This window comes from Corvus cornix, chromosome 27 (assembly GCF_000738735.6).
Source record: "Corvus cornix cornix isolate S_Up_H32 chromosome 27, ASM73873v5, whole genome shotgun sequence".
Lineage (NCBI taxonomy): Eukaryota > Metazoa > Chordata > Aves > Passeriformes > Corvidae > Corvus > Corvus cornix.
The window spans coordinates 2,551,558-2,572,446 of NC_046355.1; the positions used below are offsets into that span (position 1 = coordinate 2,551,558).

A 20,889-nucleotide genomic window follows, 5' to 3' on the forward strand; every position below is an offset into this window, starting at 1 on the left:
CGGGTGTTGCAAGGGGAGTTTTTGTGTGGTTTATTCTGCATTAATTGGGGAGGGTTCTGGGGTGTCAGTAAACGCCGGAGTGAGCAGGGTCTGCGGGGGCACCCAGGGGGTGGGAGCAGGACTGACCCTGCCGGGTGGGGTCATGGGGTAGGGTTTCCCTTGGGTTCAGGATCTGCTTTCTCCCCCCTGTCCTGGCGGGGGCTAGAAAGCACCCTATATTTGTGGTGTGAGGGGGAGTTCCTCTGGGTGCAGGCCACACCCCAGGCAGCACAGCCCCTGCCCCAAAGCACAAATCCCCCATCCCGGAGCTCCCGATCCCGCTTTCCCCGGGATCCCCGCCCCAGCCGTGCCGCCATCCCCGCCTGCAGCGCGCGGCTCCCGCCGCCAGGGGGCGCTCCCGCCCCGGCCCGGCCGTGGGGCGCCGTGCCCGCTGCGGCCGCCAGGGGGCGCTGCGCGGAGCCGCCTCACGGCCCCGGCCCCGCCCCGCCGCAGGTGACACCCCCACCCCCCGCCCGGGGAGCGGCGGGAGCCCATCCCGCTCCCGGTCCCGTCCCGGTGCTGTCCTGATCCCGCTCCTAGCCCGGCCCCCATCCCGATCTCGGCCGTCCCAGTGGCCGCCATGGCGGAGCAGGAGAGTTTGGAGTTCGGCAAAGCCGACTTCGTGCTGATGGACGCCGTCACCATGCCCGAGTTCATGGCGAACCTCCGGTTGCGGTGAGTGAGGAGCGGGCGGCGCGGCCCCCCTGCCCCGGGGCTCGGCGAGTCTTCCCCTCACACACAGCCCGGTTGGGATGGAGTGTGAGGGGGGTGAGGGAGCCGAAACTCTCCCTGAGCCTTCCCCGCCTCTGCCGCTCCCTGACTGAGCAAACCCGCACAAAAGTGTGGATTTTTCTATGAACTGGAAGAGCCGGGTGAGGATGAGGGTGCTCAGAGTGCACCAAGCCCTGGGGGCTGCGGGGGTCTCAGTCCCCCATCTGGAACGCCTCCCTCCGGACTCACCTGCCTCAGTGCCCACCTCCCTCATGGGATCACGGAATGGTTTAGGAGCGAAGAGACCTTACAGACTTTACTTTTAAACAGTATGTTGTTGATCTTACCCTATATCACAGAAACACAGGGTGGTTTGGGTTGGGAAGGGACCTTAAAGCCCAGTGCCACTCCCTGTCATGGGCAGGGACACCTTCCACTATCCCAGGTTGCTCCAAGCCCTGTCCAGCCTGGCCTGGGACACTTCCAGGGATCCAGGGACAGCCACAGCTGCTCTGGGCAGCCTGTCCCACTCCCCTCTCCCAGGTTTCTCGCCTATGCTGACATTCTGCAAAGTTGCCTTGGAAAAAAAAAAAAAAGGAGCAATAAAAGTCACCAAGTCCAAGGTTGCTCCATCCCGAGGGGGCATTGCAGCCGCTTGCTGGTGTGGACTTGCTGTGTTAACATTTTGTGATCTTTATGGTTTTATTTCCTTTGTAGACGTGGTGGGTGCTGGGAAGATCCAAATTTTCCTGCCTGTTCCCTCTCAAACACAACTAAATCCTGGGCAGCACTGATAGAGGATGGCCAGGGGACCCTAAGTCTGCGGCTGCTTTTCACTTTCCATTATAAAACATTCATGGGAGCTCCTCCTGATAAACTCTTACGCCCTTGCTTGTGCAAGGATTTGATAATTGCCAAAGGGAAGCCTTTGGGATAAAAATTTGACTTGTTGGCTGTGTCCCACCCCCATTCTGCTCAGGCTTTCCTGCCTGTTCCTCTCCTGCCACTTGTGTTCTGGAGAGTGTTGGAATCAGTCACCTGTCAGGCCCCTGGATGCACCTGAGAGTGGCTCTGGCAATAGATGGGAGGTGGGCTAGGCTCCCTCAGTAGGCTTGAAACTATTGAGGAAGAAGAAAATTAAGCTTTTTCAGACAATTGTGATGCCTCCTCTGGGTGAAATCTGTAGATTTTGAGATCTGGCTGCTTCAGCCACTGGGTGCTTGGGAATTATTGTGCTACACAGCTACAGGGTGTACCTGTGTCCTGAGGTGCTGCAGGGTTAGGGCTCAGATCCTGTGGGGTATAATAACAACCAGCATACTTCATGCTGTTTTTCTTTTATATTTTGCATTTCTGTTTGGGCAGAGAGCGCATTTGTGTTTGAATATAAGAAAGTCATAATGAGAACAGTTGAGCTTTGAACATGATGACAGATTGAAATGAATTTTGCAGTGCCTTTAAAAGTTTAAATTTGTTTCTCACTTGTACACTCCATGACATTGTAATTGTATTAGAAAGGGCTTGCACGCAGCATCTTTGTAATTAGCAGGAAACTTATGTGTCACAGTTTGTTCTTGGGGTTTTATTCTTTGGTTAATGTGTACTAGAGATCTAAATGAAGTACTGGAAATGGATTGATGGCTTAAAAATCAATGTGGCACGTTGGTTGCCTTTAGGAATCCATTGAGAGGTGCCTTGCAGGGACAGACTTTGCTAATTTGGTATGAAAGGATGAGAAGAACAAGCCAGCAGTCCTGGATCCCTACAATAAATGTGCAGCTTCATTTATTATTTTCTCCGTGCTGCTGCTGCTGGTGCCTGAGGGTGTTGTCAGGATATCCCTGCTGTGTCTGATAGACCTTGGAGGCCCTGTTTAACTGCAGTGCCTTGGTCGCTGGCACTCAAACCTACCCAAAGCCAGGCTTATCCTCTGACAATGGTTCAGACTTGAGTTCTTCTCACCCAGCCATGAGCTCTGCCTGTTTCAAAGTCATCTGGTGTCTGTGCTGTGGGCAGAACAAGCTTTTGTCAGAAGCTAATTGATACTGTTAATTTTTCTAAGCTTGCTGCTGTCACCCCTGCCTCTAGGCCTGTCTGCACTGGGACATTTGGGAAAGCTAATCTGAATTTCCCAAAAGTGTGGCCTTTCAGTAAAGTTGCTGAGCTCTGCTGAGTGTTGGGCGCTGTGTGGTGGCCCTGGGCTGCTGCCCTGGCCCCACTGCTGGTGTTCTACAACACTCAGGCAACACCTGCTGCTCACATTTCACTGCTCTGGAGAGGGCAGTTACTCTTGGTGCTGACATGTAGGAAACTGTGTGAGACCCAACTCACGACCTGCTCAAGGGTTGGTTACATCACTTGTGGAGATGGCAGAGTCTCCTTTGTGCTTAGCAGAGGGAAGGAGTTGCTGCTCCTCCATCGTTGAGTCCCTGTGGCGGGTTTGTTCAGTTTACACTTGGATGGGCTCCACCCTATTCCATAAATCCAGCTTTCTGCCAGAGCTATTTTTGTTCAGGGTCACTGGCTGACCCAAGACGGGCTGTGCTGGATTTAGTTCCCAACTGAGCCCAGATGTGGGTGGAATTGAAATCATACCAGTTTCGGTGCATGCAAGGATATTTCCCCAAGGATGTCTCTAATGGGAAAAAGAGGAATGGTGAAGCTGCACTTTTCATTAGTGTAGTACTTGAATTTAGTGGTGTTGACATGGGCTGGATGAGTGTGCCTGGGTGGGTGGGTGGATGCTATGTGAATTTACTACCTCATCTCCCAGCCCCTGCACTCATGCCCAGTTATTTGTAGGTTTGAGTGGTGATTCAGCAGGGATATCACGGTGTCAGTATCTTTTCATGGCTGTGTCTTACAGCTACTTAATGAATGTTTCATTGGACGCTCAGCAGTCACTGCGTGTTACACTTTATTGTAAATAAAAGTCATCCTGTCCTTGAATTCCTTGGTCCTGAGCACGCTTCATCCCAGGGTCTGCTTGTGATTCTTAGTCATCAGAATAGTTAAAATAAAAGCAGGACTATGGGAACAGTCTGTGTGGACTCAGTAGCTTTGTTTCTTTATAGTAATCTCCGAAATGGTAACAGACAATTGTTTCTGGAACACTCATGAATCAGAATTATTAAAACAGCCATATTTGAGTGGTTTGTGTGTCAGCAATTGCCCATCATTCGTTCAGTGAGTGCCTGCTCATTTCTGTACTGCCGCAGGAGTAACTGGCAATTCCAATTACAGGACGTCAGATTAATTGAAAAACTCCTTAAAACAGGGAATCTCTTTGTGTCCAGCAGCTCTCAGGTCCTGCCACTGACAGGCAGGTATTTATCTGTAGAGAAGTGTTACCTGCTGTAAGTGATGGGAAAATGCTCTGGACTTGGTAAAACTCTTTATTTCACTGGTTTTGAGTTAATACGACCGTGACTATTCCACAGCAGGTGGAGCGAGATGGTGCTTGTGGAAAGGGAGTGTAGGTCTGGCCAGAGCTGCTCAGCTTTTGCAGAAATTGTGGTGTAGACGAAACTGTTGAGTAAGACAAGCAGGAAACTGCATCACCTCATTTTCTTCATGTCATAGTGAAAATTTCAAGTAGTAAAAGTTACTATTTTTAATTTACTTCCTCATAAGGAAGAGGACAAAAAGCTTATTTTTCACAAGTATGAAATACTCTGGTTTATCAAGTGATTTCTTGTATTACACTGCAAAGACTACTCACTGTTCTGTACAACTTGAATTTGTCTTGACAAACAGATCAAACCTCAGAGCATTAAAAATGGGATCTGTGGAATGCAAAAAGGGAGCTGGAGTTCTTGAATTATCTGTTGTGCAGCCTTAGTGATGCCTTTGGGAGTCACTTCAGAGCAGTTACTCCTCACGTGGTCTCAGGTGTGTTCTGTGGCGGGCAACAGGATCATGTGGGGGCCCAACTGTGGGCCAACCCAGCACCCCTGAACCACTAGGAGTGGGAAACCACATGGAAATGCAGGGAAAAGCAGACAATTACACAGGGCAGCATCAGGGTAGCACTTGGGGTAGTCTGATGTGAGCTCGTGGTGTTTGTGTTCCCACATCTGTGTCGTGAGCAGGTGCTACCTGACTCGTCCTCTACTGATTTCTAGTGAGTTGCTCATTCTTCATAAGCATTGTGCAAATCCCCCCTGGGAACACAATAGATATGTGTCACCTTTATTAAAGAATTCAAGGATGTATGAAAGGAACACAGTGAGAGCACCTGGTGATGTGTAATGATTGTAAAATGAATTTGTGTTTATTTTCCTCTTCTTTTAACTACTTCCAGCATGAAACCCACCGTGGAAGGCTGTACTTGCTGCTCAGATGGTTCCTGGTCATCCTGAGCCTGAGGATGTGGTGCAAAGAACTGTGGGTTAATAGTCCTTGCAGTTGTCTCCCTGTACACATGGTGATTTCTGGCCTCCTAAAGCAGCATTTCATAAAAAACAGTTCTGTGTTCACTTAAAAACACACAAAAGTGGTTTTTCTACTGTTTCTCAACTATCTCACAAACCCCAGCATTTTCAGATTAAGGCAACAGTTCTAGATCTGTATTTATTTCAGGTACCTTTGAAACATAAATAATATTTGCTGTGATTATTAATATTTTTGGCATCAAGAATCTACACTGAAAATCTGGTTCTCCTGAGAATGTGCTGAAAGTATTTGGTGCTAGGGATGTGTTTGCTGTGCAGGCTGGAGTCCTAGAAAAAGGTGTCTGCAGACTGGGTTGTTTTCCTTTCCTTTTTCAGGTCTGGAAAAGCAAGCACAAGTTCTGGGGCTGAGCAAATGCTTTAATTTGTCCCCACTTCAGGAAATCGGTGTCCCTGTAATCCATTAGGAACAATTCTTAGCAGGGATGTGGGTCCCATTTGACTCTTGCTCTGTACCACACTCTTTCTGCTCTTCCCTTGATGAACCTCAGTTGCAGTTCTGGAGTGAAGGGTGCTGTCTGTATTACACTGATGTTTTTACACTGAGTTCCTTATCTTTTGAGCACCATCTTAAACATTCATATTTGGGGTTGAAGTTGCGGTGGGAGAGGTTTGGCTTCCCATGAGGTAATAAACTGTATTTGATCCCAGCAGAGGAAATATTATGTGAATGCTTGGTTTCATTTGTGCTTTTGCTAATGAAATATTCATGCTTCATAAACAAGCTTTTCATGCCTTTAAGCCATTTTAATTTCCTCATTCTAAATAGTTATGAATATTTGAATTGTTCATGTGGTGTTGGATTAAAGAGCTGCTCGGAAGAGGCTGCTTTCTCCCTGGAGAGGGGCACCTGCCTCTGGGTGCTGCAGGACACTCCTTGCTCTGCTCAGGCCAGCAGCAGTTGAGTCTCATCAGCCCTTCTTGGCTTCCTCAGAGTTGCTCAGCCTGCAGAAGCTGTCTCGTGTCACAGTTTGGAATGAATGGAATGAAAATTTCCCTTAGTCCATCAAAATTTGACTTACAAGCTTGGCCAGGGGCCAGCCTGATCTTCAGACATGGAAAAGGCCATCAATCTCACTTAAAAAGCAAATCCCAACCGGACGAGTAGCAAAGGGAGGATCCAGGCCAACTTCCCGACTCCACAGGGACTGTTCAGCCCATGGACACCTGGAGCTGCTGCAGGTGTGCTCTGGGATTCCTGACTGGAATTCCCATGAGCCAGGCTTTGAATGAGGTGATGTTCCAGCCTGGAGTTTGTTTTGCCTCCATATGTGCTGAGTTTATCTGGTTTCACTGGACCTTCCTTAGCACATCTGCCCTCCCTGCCTGATGAAAGCCTCCTTAGAGGGAAGTTTTACAGGAGTCTTTTTATAGCAGCTGGGTGGAGGAGTGTTTAATAATTTTAGCACCTGGGTGTTGAATAATATACAAGCTCAGATTTATGAATGAGATCAGTCTTCCAGGGTGCCTTGTACTTGTAAACTTTGAAGCTGCTGATGCCGTGCCCCAGACCTACTGGTTCTGCCTCCAGCTGCCTCTGGTCCCTGTCAGAGCACAGGTAACAACATTTAATTGTGGGTAGGTAGCAGCAAGTTGGGGAGGGACATCCATGGCACGTGGCATCAGGTGTGAAACAAAAACCTGACAGAATCAGTGAAGTAACCAGAACTACGGGGAATTAACTCAATAGGAAATGCCCTTTCTTGCATTTTTAAAAGTATTTTTTTCCTGCTGTTTACACAAAGTAGATCTACGAAAGTCAGCCGGTAATTTAGGAATTCCTCAGCAGCCTTTTGGCTTTCATCCTTACTCTGCAATTACTTCGTAGATTCTGATGAAGTGCTGTGGCTCCTGAAGCTCCTCAGAGTTGCAGTGCACCTGTTTGGGATGCTGTCAAGTGGAATCCTGTTCTGGTTTTTGATTACCACATGTTTGAGGTGGCTTGTGTAACCTGCATCATCTTAAGTGGAGTAATTTATCATCACCTGCTGAGTTTCACCAGCTGAAGGTTGACCCTAAGATCTGCTAAACTCTTACAGTAAATATTAGCTAATACTTCCACATACTTCCAATGAGTCTCATGGCCTCCTTTGGTCAAGAGTCCTTTGCATTGACTTCTGTTCAAAAATCTGCCTCTCCAGGTGCCTTTACTGATCTAACACTCACCGAGCCCTTGCATTTCTTTGACTCTTTGCATTTCTTCAGGCTGAGCAGGCTTTGACACTACCTGAACTTAGTGATACTTACTCAAATTCCTTTAAAGATGCAGATCTCACGAGGTGTTTGGAGTTACATCATCTCTCTCTGCATCATGATTGCATCTTTTTATGGAATGAAGGAATTCTGAGAGGGGGAGAAGGAAATAGATGTCTGCACACAGTTTTGCCTGTAAGTGTGAAATAGGGGAGCTGTGTGTCCCCTGGTGGGAAATGCTCATTTCCAAGTGTCTGAAGCAAAAATACAACTTGTAAAGAAGATTTCTGTTCCTTTAAGGGCTTTTTTAGTGAGATGTGATGAGATCTCAGCTCCCAATGCTGCTGTCACGTGATGTTCCTGTATTAGACTAGGAGGAAAAGTGTTCAGTTGAGGTGTTTTCAAGTGCTGAAAGAACAGCCTGGCTGGGAGGCTGTTCTGTATTTGGGAGTGAAAAAGGGCCATTAGATAGACTTAACTTGTTTGAAAATACTTCTTTTTTCTTCAAATCTAAGCCATTAAACTGCTCCCGAGATAACCTCTGTCTTTAGCTAGGAATGAGGTTTTTCTGGTCTCTGAGTTAGTTGTTCTCTGTGGCAGCAACACCCCAAGTAGTTCCTTTGGGTGGTGGTTTAGATGGACAACAGATACTGTCCTGTCGGGGCCCAGCTGAGGTAGGAGGAGGGGGATATCTTGGAAAGACCTTTTAAATAAAATAGTTCTTAATGATAAGCCAGAGGACCCACCCCTGTCATCACTGATGGTCCTGCAGTGCTCAGCTTCTCAGGCTCGGCAGCAGAACTGGGACTGGGGCATAACAAGCCTGCTCTTGCTCTAACTCTTGGTGGTGATGGTATCTTCCATTCTGCCCCCAATAATTTCTGAGCATTTTTCTGAGCAGACTTTAAATTTTCTCCTTGAACAGCACTGGAATATTTGTTCATCAGTTCTCTCCTGTTCTGCTGAAGCATTTTGCAGCCCACGTTTCCTGGCTGCTGGAATGCTGCTGACCTTCCCTTCTGGGTTTAAAAGTTGGCAGTGACCTGCCCTGTGGCTGCCACTTGCCCAGTGTGACCTGCCAGTCTTGAGATGTGTGACACTTCAGAGAACACTTTGTGTGTGACTGTTGGGCTGGTCTGATCCAGAGCTTTATTTCCAGAAAAATGTATTCATTGGGTGAAAATATGGCATTAAACCAGTTCCATGTCCTTGGGCAGCCACTTACCTGCCACAGTGTCATTTCTCATCCTTGGATGTTCCTTGCTCTACTCCGGGGTTTCAGGCATTGACTCCCACTGTCCTTCCAAGAAGTGTTGTCCCACCTGACCTTCCTTTCTCCTCCTGCTGACTTCCCATATTTCTGTAACTGCAGTACCCTCCTGGTCATCCTTGGTGACTCCTCTCTCCTCTTTCAGTATCTTCTGTGTGCAGCTGGACACCTCTGCCCAACTTTTCCCCTTGCTGTTGATGTCCCTTCAGCTCTCCCAGTGTTCTCTCTGATCTTGGGCTGATTTTCCCAGCCTTGCCCAGTCTGTCAGCCAGAATTCCCTGGGGCTGGAGCGAGTGAGCTCCTCTGGACAGCAGTTCACTTGTTCCACCTGCACTGTTGGACTCGATCCTTTCTAGGCCTTTGCGTCCCAAGTTGTTATTCCCCTGTGGTGTGCCAGGCCCAAGCCGGAGCCATACACAGAGCCCGGTCTTGCCCAGAGTCACCTCACACTGATTTTTGTGCTTATTCCTTCCCTGTGCCTTGACAAACCCCCTTTCCCACAGAGCTTGTTCAGAGTTATCTACAAAGATTGCTTTTGCTCTCCATTCTATCTCCTTCACCCATCTCCTTGCCTCCCTCCTGTTCCACCTCAGAACACAGCTTATCTCCTCCCCGTGTTTATCAGTTTCTCCTGCAGGACTGATCTGTACCATGTCTGTCTGAGAACTTTCTGACCAGCATTTCTGTGCTTTTCCCTCAGTTGCTCCTTTTGGCATGCAAGAAACACCATATAACTTTGAGCAAAGACACTGCTTCCTCCTTCCATGTGTAATTTCTGGAGCCCACACGAAGTGTGCCATGGTAGGAGGTTTGCAGTGCTGCAGTCACTGATTATCGTGTTCATCTGCTCGAGTTGTTTCCTGGCTCCGCGCTGGATCCCAGCCCATTGGAGTTCATGTTCTCTTGGGTCTGGACAGAGCCTGCCCTGATGTTATCCTGCCTGAGGTTGTTCAGGTAGAAAATTATCTGATTAGAGTATCTTGATATGTTCCTGTTTAAGGTTGATGTAACTTAATTTGGGAAGCCCGAAGGCTCATTACATCTTCCTGGGAAATGAGAACTGGAGATTTGTGGCAGGACTCTGCAACATGTGGCGTGTGATGTGCTGCTGGGGCTGGATGTGCTATTTGGAGTGGTGGGTTTAACTCCATCTCCAAACACAATGTTTACATTGGGATTTTTGCCCTTGTCCCTGCATTGTTATTCTCATCAAGCCAACTCAAGCCATGTTTCACTGTAAGTTCTGACAGCCTTGGAACAAATCTCTTTGTTCTGGGGCCCTTAACAAGTAGGTTTTCTGTCCCATTCTGATGGAGAGCAGGCGTGCATGGCTACTCCTCAAATGAATTATGCTTTGAGGCACCAGCTGAAACTTTCAGGAAAGAGTCTCTTTCAGTATCTGCCCCCATTACAGCATCAGTGCCTTCATCATCACCCTGGCATTTATCTATGGTGCCCAGGACAAATGTCCTAGTAGGGGAACTAAAGGGAACTCCAGCACTTCACTGCATCATCCTGCCCAGGGAGTCCAACAGCTGGGCAGGAATGAGAACCCATCTTTTAACAGCTACTGGATGGCAGCAAAGGCTGTCTCACCATGAATAGCAAAGAAAAACAAACTGAAACAAAAAATCCCCTTTCCCACTGTAGGAACAGCATGGCTTTCTTTGGGGAGAGCTCCTCCATGGCATTTGGAGGGGTAAAAACCGTGGTGGCTGTGAAAGCCTTCACACCACGGCCATCAAGGGCACAATGAAGCTTTCATTCTCCACATCACATCGCTGAGATGTTTACACTAAAACTTTTGCAGTTATTCACATTGCTAAGCTGCAGCTAAATAGGTTATTTTGTTTACAAGAATGAATGATAAAGTAAATTTCACCTTCAAAGGAAAACTCCAGCTATGGTTCTTTGAAGGCCTCCCCTCCCCTGCACTGTTTATAAAGCAACTGGATATGGAGTTTATAAACTTCCAAGGCTGGAAACAGTGCCTTCTACTCCTCCTTAATACCAGCTTCTTTGTGTGTTGTTGCTTCTTGATCCCGGGTGTAAAGACCAGGGGAGTGAATGAAAACAGCCTCGAAGAGCTGTAAATACAATTTAGGCTCCCAAAACACCAGACCTGGAGCAGCGGAGTCTTCAAGTGAACTTGCTTAGAAAAATTGTTGCCCCTGCACCCTGCAGAGAATGTCCTCTCTTGTTTGCTTCTCAGAGTATCGGAAGGACACCGTGTTGCTTTTCCTTGTGCTTGCAGGGACAGAGGAACCCCCGTATTCTTTTAAAGCTGGATGTAAACACCTCCTTGGAACAGTAGCTGTTAAACTTTGTTGAAAAGTGCTTAGCAATGACAAAAAAATGTTATTTCCGAAAGGATCTCTGTAGCACTGAGGAGTTTTTTTTGCAAATGAAAGTCCAAATTTACCACAAAAATGTCCCTGTAACCTCTTATAATTCAAAACATATTCCTTGCTTTTCAAAAGCACAGGCAAATTACCAGGGAGCCTTTCTAAAATAAGCCTGAGGTTGGATGTTTGACTTTGCAGACAGTGCTGCTTGATAATCAACGTTTCCTTTTTTGAGTTTGCCTGTGTCGCAGTCAGAAAGGGACTTTGCTTTGTGTGGTTTCTGACCTGTTCCAGGTGAGGAGAACACGAACAACACCTGTGCTGCAGCACTGGGATAGAAACAGGAGTATCCCTTTCCCTTCTTTTCCTGATAAATGTAGCATTTGTGTCTCCAGCAAAACAAACAATGGAAATCTTGTCTTTGTTCTTGTTATTTGGGCCGTGCTGCATCCTGGCTTTCAAGGATGCAGACATTCCTGAGCTAGACATCTCCAGTGTCTGGCAGCTGGTTCTCTGACTCCGTGTTAGTTCAGAACTTAAACCCCTCTGAGGAAAAACCAGGGAAAAGCAGATCCGTGTGAAGTGTAAAGCCTTTAAACCTGGTATGAAACCCTAAGAGCTGGGCTTGGTAGGAAACTGAAGGAAAGCTGAACAATTTTGAAATTATTGGGAATATATGGCTTCATTTTTCCAATCAGTCGATAGAAAACACGTTTTCCATTAAGGACTTACATTTTTGGAGACTTAAGGGGCGGGCTGCTTATTGTCAAAACGAGTCTTGTTGTTCACCAAGTATCTTGGCTGCCTGGTTTGACTTTTGGTGCTGTCCCTGTGTCCCTGCAGGCAGTGAGGGGGAGCTGGTGCCAGGCTGGCACCTGGAATGCTGGAATCATGGATGCTTTGGGGTTTGGATGCCGAGTGCTCGTGCCCTGAGGAGCAGTGCCAGGCTCCAGCTGGCTGGCAGGAATGGGGAAGCCAGGAAAGAGTGATGGGGGACACCCATCTCCTAAAAGATGCCACGTGTATCATCCCCTGCCATGCAGGAAACGAGCAGCAACATAAATCTCAAGCTTTCATAAACCTAAAGAATGCCTGATTGTTTCTGTCCTGCTTTTCCTCTGGGTTTCTGGATCTTGGATGCTCTCATGAAGGAGCCAAGGTGGCACCTGCTGCTTGCTGGATGAGACGTTGGAGCAGGAAGATCTTCACTGTTCCCAGGGCTGCTCTGAGGGGATAATGTGAGTTTGGGGCTCTTCTCTCACACCACAGGCTGTGATTAACTTCAGGGCCAGCCCAGATGTGTGGCTGCTGAATTTAGGGAGAACACTCGTGTCAATCTTGGTCTTCTCCCGGGAGTTCTGCCCATAACTGATTGGTAACTGGCTGCTCAGCTGCTTTGCTGAGAGGCTGTTTATTAAAGTTTGCGAGCAGACCCAGTGCAGATGGACAGATCACTTGTTTTAGTGGACAAACAAAAATGTGTTGTGTTGCAAACTTTGTAGCTGAATCATGGAAACTGTAGAATTGGGTCATAATATTTCAAAATGTTAAACTCCATCTGATACATTTTAACCTTCTGCCTTTCCCATATTGTCCTTGTACCTAGGAAAAAACAACAGAAGTTTAAAACAGTAAACGTGGTGAATTTTGAAGACATTCTGTGGCACCTTGACCAAATGAAAGGAATAATTTGCTAGGGTTACATTTATTAATGTGCACTTAAACCACAATAAATGACAGGAGGGATAAATGAACAGGTTCTTACAGAAAGCCTGGCTTGGTCAGTGTCAGGTTTATGTTGTATGAGGGATGTGGGAAGCTCAAACAGTTCAGTAGTCAGATCAGTGTTTGTTGGGGTTTTTTTTATGAAGACACTTTTGCTGCCTTTTTGAAGGCTCCTCTTTACCTGTACCTGGTTATGTGACATAAATCTTGTACTGGCAGTAATTCCCACGCCACCTTCCCATCCTTTGTGCAGTGCCGAAGGATGTTTCACCTCAAGTGCCAAATTCTCTCATGTCTTGACGAGCAGGGTAAGCCCCATAATCAATCTGGGAAAGCTTTCTGGGGAAAATAGCTCCACCCCGTGCCTTTCATATGTAGATATACTGGCTTGCCTTGTTTAAGACAAACGAGCAGCCTCTGTTTATCCTAATGAGGTATTTGATGTGGAAACTGATAGCACTAATGGCCAGATCCCAAATAATTTGCTGTGTAGGAAAATTGCCCAATTGTGCCCACCCATCTGGTCGTCCCTGGGTGTCACATGGAGAGTGGGAGCCTTTGATTCATTTCCTGAGTAATGGAGTGCAATGGATATTTTGCAAACTAAAAGTTTCTATCACTGAAGACAGTGATTTCTTTGTGTTTTGACCTGGGTTTTGATACTCTTTGTACCCTCCAGTGCTATGAGTGCCAAATAGTCCCTATTTTTCATCATGGGGAGAAAGTAACTTGGAAAAACATCCTATCCCGTATCAGCTACAAACCATCCATTTATCTATGAGGACAGGGGAGGAGCAGTGTGAGGGAGCAGCACTGGCGAGTTCAAGCATTCCCTGGTTTTGTTCTGCTCTCTGATGTTCAAACCTTTCAGATATTCTGTGGTTGTTTCCAACTTCACAGTGATGAAAGCTAAAAACCTTTTAGTAAGGGTGAGGATGGTTGTATTCTTTTTACTCAAAGAGGGTGTATTTTAAGAAAAAACAATAGTTATCATGATACACATGGAATAAATCACAAGTGGTGAAATTTATTTCTCAGACTTTTCTTCACTCCCTGCCACCATCCCCTTGGGTTTTCTGGGACTAACTTCTCCTGCCATGGAGTTTTCACACCAAGGATTTTGACTTTGAAATTGCATCTTTCACTCAGAGGGGGAAAGTGGAGTAGTTTTCAGTCTCAGAAATTTTGAATCAACACAGAGAAAGTAATGGCAGCAGATGGATTTTTATGGAGTGGGGAATGTCAGAATTGCCTTTCACAGGAACTGTATTGTCACACAAGAACTGAGGGGTTTCAGGAGGGATGTCCCTGCCCTTAGGTGCTCTCAGGTGCTGGTGTTAATGCCTGGGAACTGATTTGGCTGGAAAAAGGATCTTTTGCTTCTCCGCTCAGGATCCCCAGGTGGCTTCCAGGGTGGGAACTGGTGGCACAAGGTGATGCTGGGGTCCTGCTGGCTCGGGGTACCAGACCTTCCTCAGCATTCAGTTCCCACTGACCCCCTCCCTTCTCCTACCTGTCCCATTAGAGAGCTTAGAGAAGGTCTCAGTGGAAACCCTCTTTTCTGAGCTTTTTAATCATAGAATGTTAAGGGGTTGGAAGGGATCATTTAGTCCCATGATGGGCAGGGACACCTCCCACTAGACCAGGTTGCTCAAGGCCTCATCCAGCCTGGCCTTGAACATTTGCAGAGTTGGGACATCCACAACCTTCCTGGGCAACCTGTTCCAGTGTATCACTATCCTCACAACAAATAAATTCTTCCTAATATCTAACCTGAATTCCTCCTTTTTTTCAATTTGTACCCATTCCACCTTGTCCTGTCACTGCAGTTCATGACGAAGAGTCCCTCTCCAGCTTCCCTGTAGCCCCTTCAGACACTGGAAGGTGTTGTGAGGTCTCCACACAACCTTCCCTTCCCCAGGCTATGTTAATGTTGAGTGAAAGTTTCCTTTCCAGCATGGTTCTCTTGGTGTCAGCCTCAGAGGGCTGAAGGGCTCTACTCTTAGCCAGCACCTGCTCCTCTGGGAGCCACGGAAACCCTACAGTCTTACCGCCTTGCTTTGCTGTTCTAATTATTATCATTCTCTAATTCTCCACAGGATTAGTCACTTTCTGGTGCTTCTGGATGCCACTGCAGTGTTTGTCACTCATTTGCTTCGGGGTTTCACATTTGCAGAGTGTAACTGGCCACTCTTCACGTGCCTTGGAGTTTTCTTGTTAGATTTGCCTTGAATTGCATCACAGAGAAGTTGAAATAGTAACAAAAACTCACTTCCTAGTAAGTGGATACCATCTTGTCTTGCTGTGGCTTGCTTTCTTACTAAGTGTATTGTGGGATCTCATGAAAACTCATTTGTTAGATCACACTTGTGAAGATACTTTAGGGGGCTTTGTTCCTCTAATTTCAAATATAACCATCCTGTCATCTTAACCAACATTTGCTTTAAACTTTTCCAGCTGGAAGTTAACTCCCTGGCAAATTTGGCCAACACCAGTGGCAGTGTGAAGGTGGTTTTTTTTTTTTTGGTTATGGGCCTAGTTCTTCTTTTCTGTGTACAGATATGACTGTGGTAGGGGAGCACTTTGGGATTTCCTGCAAAGATGACTCATGTTTGCCAGATCCACCTGTAGCAAAACCAGGCCAGGCCATTACAGTGTGTATTATTTAGGCTACTGAATATTTTATCCAGTAGTCAGTGAACTTTTCCTGGTAGCTTCTATGGGTTAGTTTGCTTTTCTTCCCCCATTTGTCCACGAAAGAGCAACAAAACCCCGGCATGAGGGTGGAGGGTGTCTCCGTTCAGGCTTTTGCTGCTCCCCTGCCGTCCCGTCTGCCTTGAGTTTGTAACTGGGAGTGGAAATTGCCCAAGGTCACCTTTGAGAAAGCAACACTGTTCTTGCTGCCAGTCCTCTGCCTCTTGGCTGGTTTCTGTAGACCTCGGACTCCTGCTTGCAGCAGCCTGTGGGAGTCCTGGTGGTTAATGAGTGTTAATTTCCTAGATAGTGTCTGTTATCTCCATTTCAGTGAGAGTTTCACCTTGCAAAACCTCAGCTGCAGCAAGGAGTTGGTTGTGGGTGGTGAACTGGTGGTAGTTGCGTTTCACAGGAGCTGCGAAGCTGATGGGATGGGCTTGAGAGAACTGGGGGAAACACAGTCTAGAATCTGTGCGGTGTGGATTCCCCAGAGAGCAAGAACTGGTCTGATCAGGGACAGATGACTCCCCCAGCTGCTAATTAGCACCGCCACCTCCTCTGAGAGCAGCATCTCCTGAAGCATCCAAAGGGAGGGCAAAGTTCCTCATGCCTTATCCGAAGCAAGATCTTCCTGCAGAAACTTCATCACCAGTAGCAGCATCTGCAGCTGGGCCTGGGGTGGCAGCTGTCAAATACTGCTGTGATGAACTTCACACAGCTGGAATAGAAGTTGAAAAGATTTGTAGCTGCAATTTTTTTTTTTTTTTCCTACTTAAGACACTCTTTCCCATTTTCTTCTGTTCTCCAGCATTTTGTTGCTGATATCTTTGTCCACTGGCCTCTGGTCTTTTTTAAACAGTTTGTTTGGAGCCAGGAGCAGTTGATTTGTCGTGTCTCTATCACAGGTGTTTATGGAATTAATTTTGAAATAAATTAAAGGTTAAATGGAAGGCAGTTGTCTCCACTTATGGATTCTATGGGTGAAGTTAAACACTCAGATCTAAACAAAAGTGCAAGCTATGCATTTCCCAGGATGAAATTATCCTGTTTATGGTGCTTCTTTTGCTCTGCCCCCCTCCCCCCAAATTTACAGAGTTACTTCCTAATATTTACAGATATTACTCATAGAAGGAGATTGTTATCAATGCTTTAGTGCCCCTTCAGGGCTGCAGCAACCGGGTGACCTAACCGGGTGAATTCCTCCCAGTTTAAATTCCTTCTGTCGAATCAGGAATAACTCTTTGGATAGGGAAGCGTTTCCAGCAGGATCCCACGTGCTCGGCGGTGGTCCGGCTTCCCGGGATTGCGGTGGTGGTGTCCCGGGAGGGAGGTGCTCTGCAGCCCTGGGGTTGAGATCCACTCCACCCTTGGAAGCTCCGCTCCCGCCGCTGCCCCTCCCTGGCGCTGGCAGGGCCGGCCCCGTTGTGTAACGTCCTGCAGGAGAACCGGCTCCGGGACACTGCTCCGCGGCAGTGATTAATCGGGGAAACATCTAACAACCTTAAATGGCAGCAAATCTATTTTGGCAGGTGGAGACTGAGAAAGTCCCTGCTGCCACGGAGGGAGTGTTGCTCTGAAGCGCTCGGATCACAGTTTGTTTGCCCTAACACTTTCTCTGGTCTCAAACTTTTACCACTGCACTAAATTCTCCTTTTTACACATCTTTGTACCATGATTCCCACCCAGGTCAGAATGTGGGGTGACATTTTTTCAGACCCTCACTGAACAGCAGAAGTGCCATTGCTTCTTGCCCCAGAGAATGCAGTGCACATGCCTATGGATAAGGGGTGAAGTGTCCCTCTGCAGTGACATGGTGACAGCCACAGCTTTGTGCTCAAGTTTGTCTTTCCAAGCCTTATGAACTGGCACTGCAGATAATCCCAGATGTCCTCTGGGAGACTGGGCATGATGAAGTCATGTACCAGGCTGCCAGACCGAGTATTTCAGATATTCTTGTTATAATCTTTCTGAAGGTGAGTAAGTAACTGGGTTCATCTGAGAGAGTTCTTTAGGAGATTGGTTAAGATTGGTTTTTAGGTTTAGTGACCCACCTTTAAAAGATCCTTGATAAGGGAGAATTGATTACTTTGCAAATTTTAGTAACACTCAATATGTGAATTATTTTTTACTCAAAAGCTCCAGTTTCTCAGCACTTTTGCTATATATTTTGAATTGGAATTTAGTTTTGACTTGAGGAATAGTTGCTGGAATTTTTCTTTTTTGATCTCCTTGTTGGCCAACATGCGTTTTGTTGGTGTACCCATAAATTTCATGGAAGTTTGTTTATATTACTGAAGCTCTGTTCAGGGCAGAAAGTACATACCTAAACCTAAATTTTATATGCTCTAGAAAACTTTCAGCCTCTCTCTCAGGTTGCAGTGGTTAAGTAGGACTAAAAATGGCTGTTTCTATCATGTTGTTACTGCTCAAGATGTCTGTGGCCTGCACTGGCTGTGGTTATGGGGGTGTTCTTAATTCTTAAATTAGTTCTCTACCAGCAGAAGTGGTACCGTGTGGTGTTTGCTTCCAACCCTGTGCTAAAGCAAAGGCATCAGCAGGCAAGGAACTGCACACCACCAAAACCCCTGAGTTGGTGTTTGCCTTTAAAAAACCCAATAGCACAGATTTGAGAGTCGATCTCCTTGCACACAGATGAGCTGTGAGTCTGGCAGGATGTAATTCCATTTTCCTGAGTAGTTTGATTTCCTTTTGGCCTGTCTGTGCTTCAGCTCGTCACTGCTCTTGTGCTGAATTGATGTTGACTCTAAGGTAGTTTTCTGAGTAATTCAAGCAAAGGGTATTTGTGAAAAGATTGTGATTTGCTTTTATCTATAGCAAATGCAGGCTATCAAGAGAATTTACAAATGCTAAACTTCTAGGCCCATCTGTACATCATTTTTCAAGTCACATTTTATGACTGCACATGGTGGCTGCAGCTCCTAGTGCAGAGAACCAGCTGGCAGACACTGTCCCTTGTTTTTTATTAGGGTATGAAGGCACAACACGTCTGACACAGCCCAGAGACTGCCATGGCTTAAGAGTTCATTCAGTTTACTTAAAATCTTAAGGCAAGTCTAATTTAAGCATGTTGATTTTCTCAGAAAGCTTTTGTTAGTTTGGCTAGTGGCCACATTATGTAAGATATAATTATTTGGCCTCAAAATAGTGATTTCAGCAGGGAAACTGTAAAGCTGGATGTGGGCTGTGTTGTGGCAGCACCCTTCCAAGTGGCACAGGTGAGGTGTGGCCATAAAGGCTCTGGCTCATTGGTGCCTGTATCCTATTCCCCTCCAGGTGCCTGTGACTGTCCTCAGTGCCAACAGGCAGGAAAACCAGAAAACAACCAGGAAAACCTTCTCCTTTCATGTCTTCTGAAGGGCTTTTTGGCTGCAGTGGGTAACTTTCATGCAGCTCTTCTCATGGACATGCTCCAAGAGGTGCCACAGCCAGGGCTGACTCCAGAGCAGTGGTGCAGCCCCTGGGGAATGTCTTGGGTGATTTTGCCACTCTTTTTGTCTGGGTCCCACCAGAGGTGTTTTCAGAGAATCAAGAGCTCTGGTTCTTCTGGCACAGTAGCCACAGCTGAGGTGTTTTAAAATCTGTTTTCCTGATATTGAAAAGAATTGTTAGGAACCTCCTTAAATTCCCTTTAAACAGCTACTTCATTTTCTTTGTTTTTTTTTTCCTTGCCCTAGATGGAGCCGAGGCAGTCTGGAATAACGTGTGTGGAATCGACAGGCCATGTTCTGTCGCACACAGCTTTCCTTTGAGATGACCTTTAAGCCTTGTATTAGTTGCATTTCCATTTAGGGAATCCTTGAGCTATTGGATATTATTGTGGGGAGGAAGGCTGAGATAGAATCAGAATTTTCAGTGTTTGTTTTCTGATAGTAAATTGCCTTCTTGCATGTCCTCCAAGAGTTCACACAACCAATACTCCAAACTGGGCTACTCTCAGAGGTGGCAGCAGCAGCAGCTCTTGGGCTGAGGAGCTGTGTGGGGCAGAGCAGGGACACCCCGAGCACAGTGACAGGGGACATGGGACTGGTACCCTGCTCACACCCTGCAGCAGGGGACAAGAGGAAAGGTCTGGCACTGAAAATGTTCCCTGGCTCACACTCGAGATCCAGGGTTTCTCAAGATTCTGGACACATTTTAAGTTTAGGAGAAACTGTGCCTTAGTGCAGCACCAAGGAAGGCTCTGGAGGAGGCAGGTCCTTGTTGGGTCATTCTGTCCCTCTCACTCAAATGTGGAATTCTGGGACAGCAGAGCTTGGCAGGAGCTTGATTTTATCAGGAGCTCTGGCCTGTGCTCGTCAGTGCATCTCCGAGTTTCACTTTAGCATCTAATCCTGTTTTGGAAACTCACTTCCTTTTCCTCATCTTGTGCCATTTTATGATTTAGATGCACTGTTCACATGATGTTTCACTACTGTGTTGAACATAAACTGTGGTTCCCTCTGAGTTCTCCAGCATTCACATCCATAGCAGTGAACAGGGATGGTCCTGGGGCTCAGGTGCTGCTCTCCCTGTGGCTCCTCTCACCCAACCCCTCCTGCTCCTGCACCTTCCTCCCTGGCTCTCCTGGCAGGAGCAGTCCTTGGGGATGCTCTGGCACAAAGATCCCAAGAACAGTCCTGCATTCCAGTTCAGAACCCGTGTGAACGTTTGAAGCTTCTCAGTCCTAAGACAAAGCAAGAAACATTACCATCAGTGCAGGAATTAATTTGCTTAAAAGTGTTTTTCCTGTCTAAAGCTTTTATGACTCTGGGAGGTGGCATCAATCTCATCTTGGGAAAGCTCAGATTAGTATTATATGGTCAAAATACTTGTCATGTATTTATTACTGATTTATCAGGTACTGAAAGGATGAACCAAGCCAGTGACTGCTGACAGACCACCTTGGCCAAAGTGGCCGAGGGGTTGATTTTCAAAGCTACATCCCTTTACTGAAGGTACCAGCCTGACACAGACCAGTTTTGCTGTGGAGGAAGGTGCAGGTCTTTCTGCTGGACAGTTTTGTGGTCACAAGTCACTGAACCTGGTTTAAAGCTATTTTTATTGTCTTCATTTCCTTCAGATCTATATGGAATGCTTGTGCTTTTAACATCCTAGTTTTTGTTGTGATTCTGTGAGTGCCAGCTGTGAGGGAGGCACTGCTGTAATTGCAGTTCTGCCTGGGAGTGCCAGCTCCTTGTGTGCTGCTGCCGTGTCAGACCTCTCTGTTTGAAACAGGCCCTTGTTTGGATGCCTCCCTGAATGATCTGTCAATAGCTGAAATAATACCTTGATCCCAGAGCAAGTGGTGCTGCCAGAAATGCCTGTTGCTGGCCTGGCTGGCCCCGTGTCACAGCTAATAAATAACCTGTCCTGGTGCTCCCAAACTGCCCTTCCCATGCCTTCAGAGAGTGGGTGGTTCCCTTCATGATGGGAACACCAGCACAGACAGCTGCCCAAATTC

The 20,889-nt window shown here is 46.8% G+C and overlaps 1 protein-coding gene across 1 annotated transcript in view; it reads left to right on the forward strand.

Moving 5' to 3' along the window:
• Nucleotides 1–512: 512 nt before the first annotated feature.
• Nucleotides 513–20,889, forward strand: part of MYO1D (myosin ID) — a 155,299-nt gene continuing 134,922 nt past the window's right edge. Inside the window, exon 1 of the mRNA XM_039565603.1 lies at nt 513–714. Coding sequence (XP_039421537.1) covers nt 620–714 — 95 coding nt within the window. The 5' untranslated portion in view covers nt 513–619. The remainder of the gene's footprint in view (nt 715–20,889) is intronic.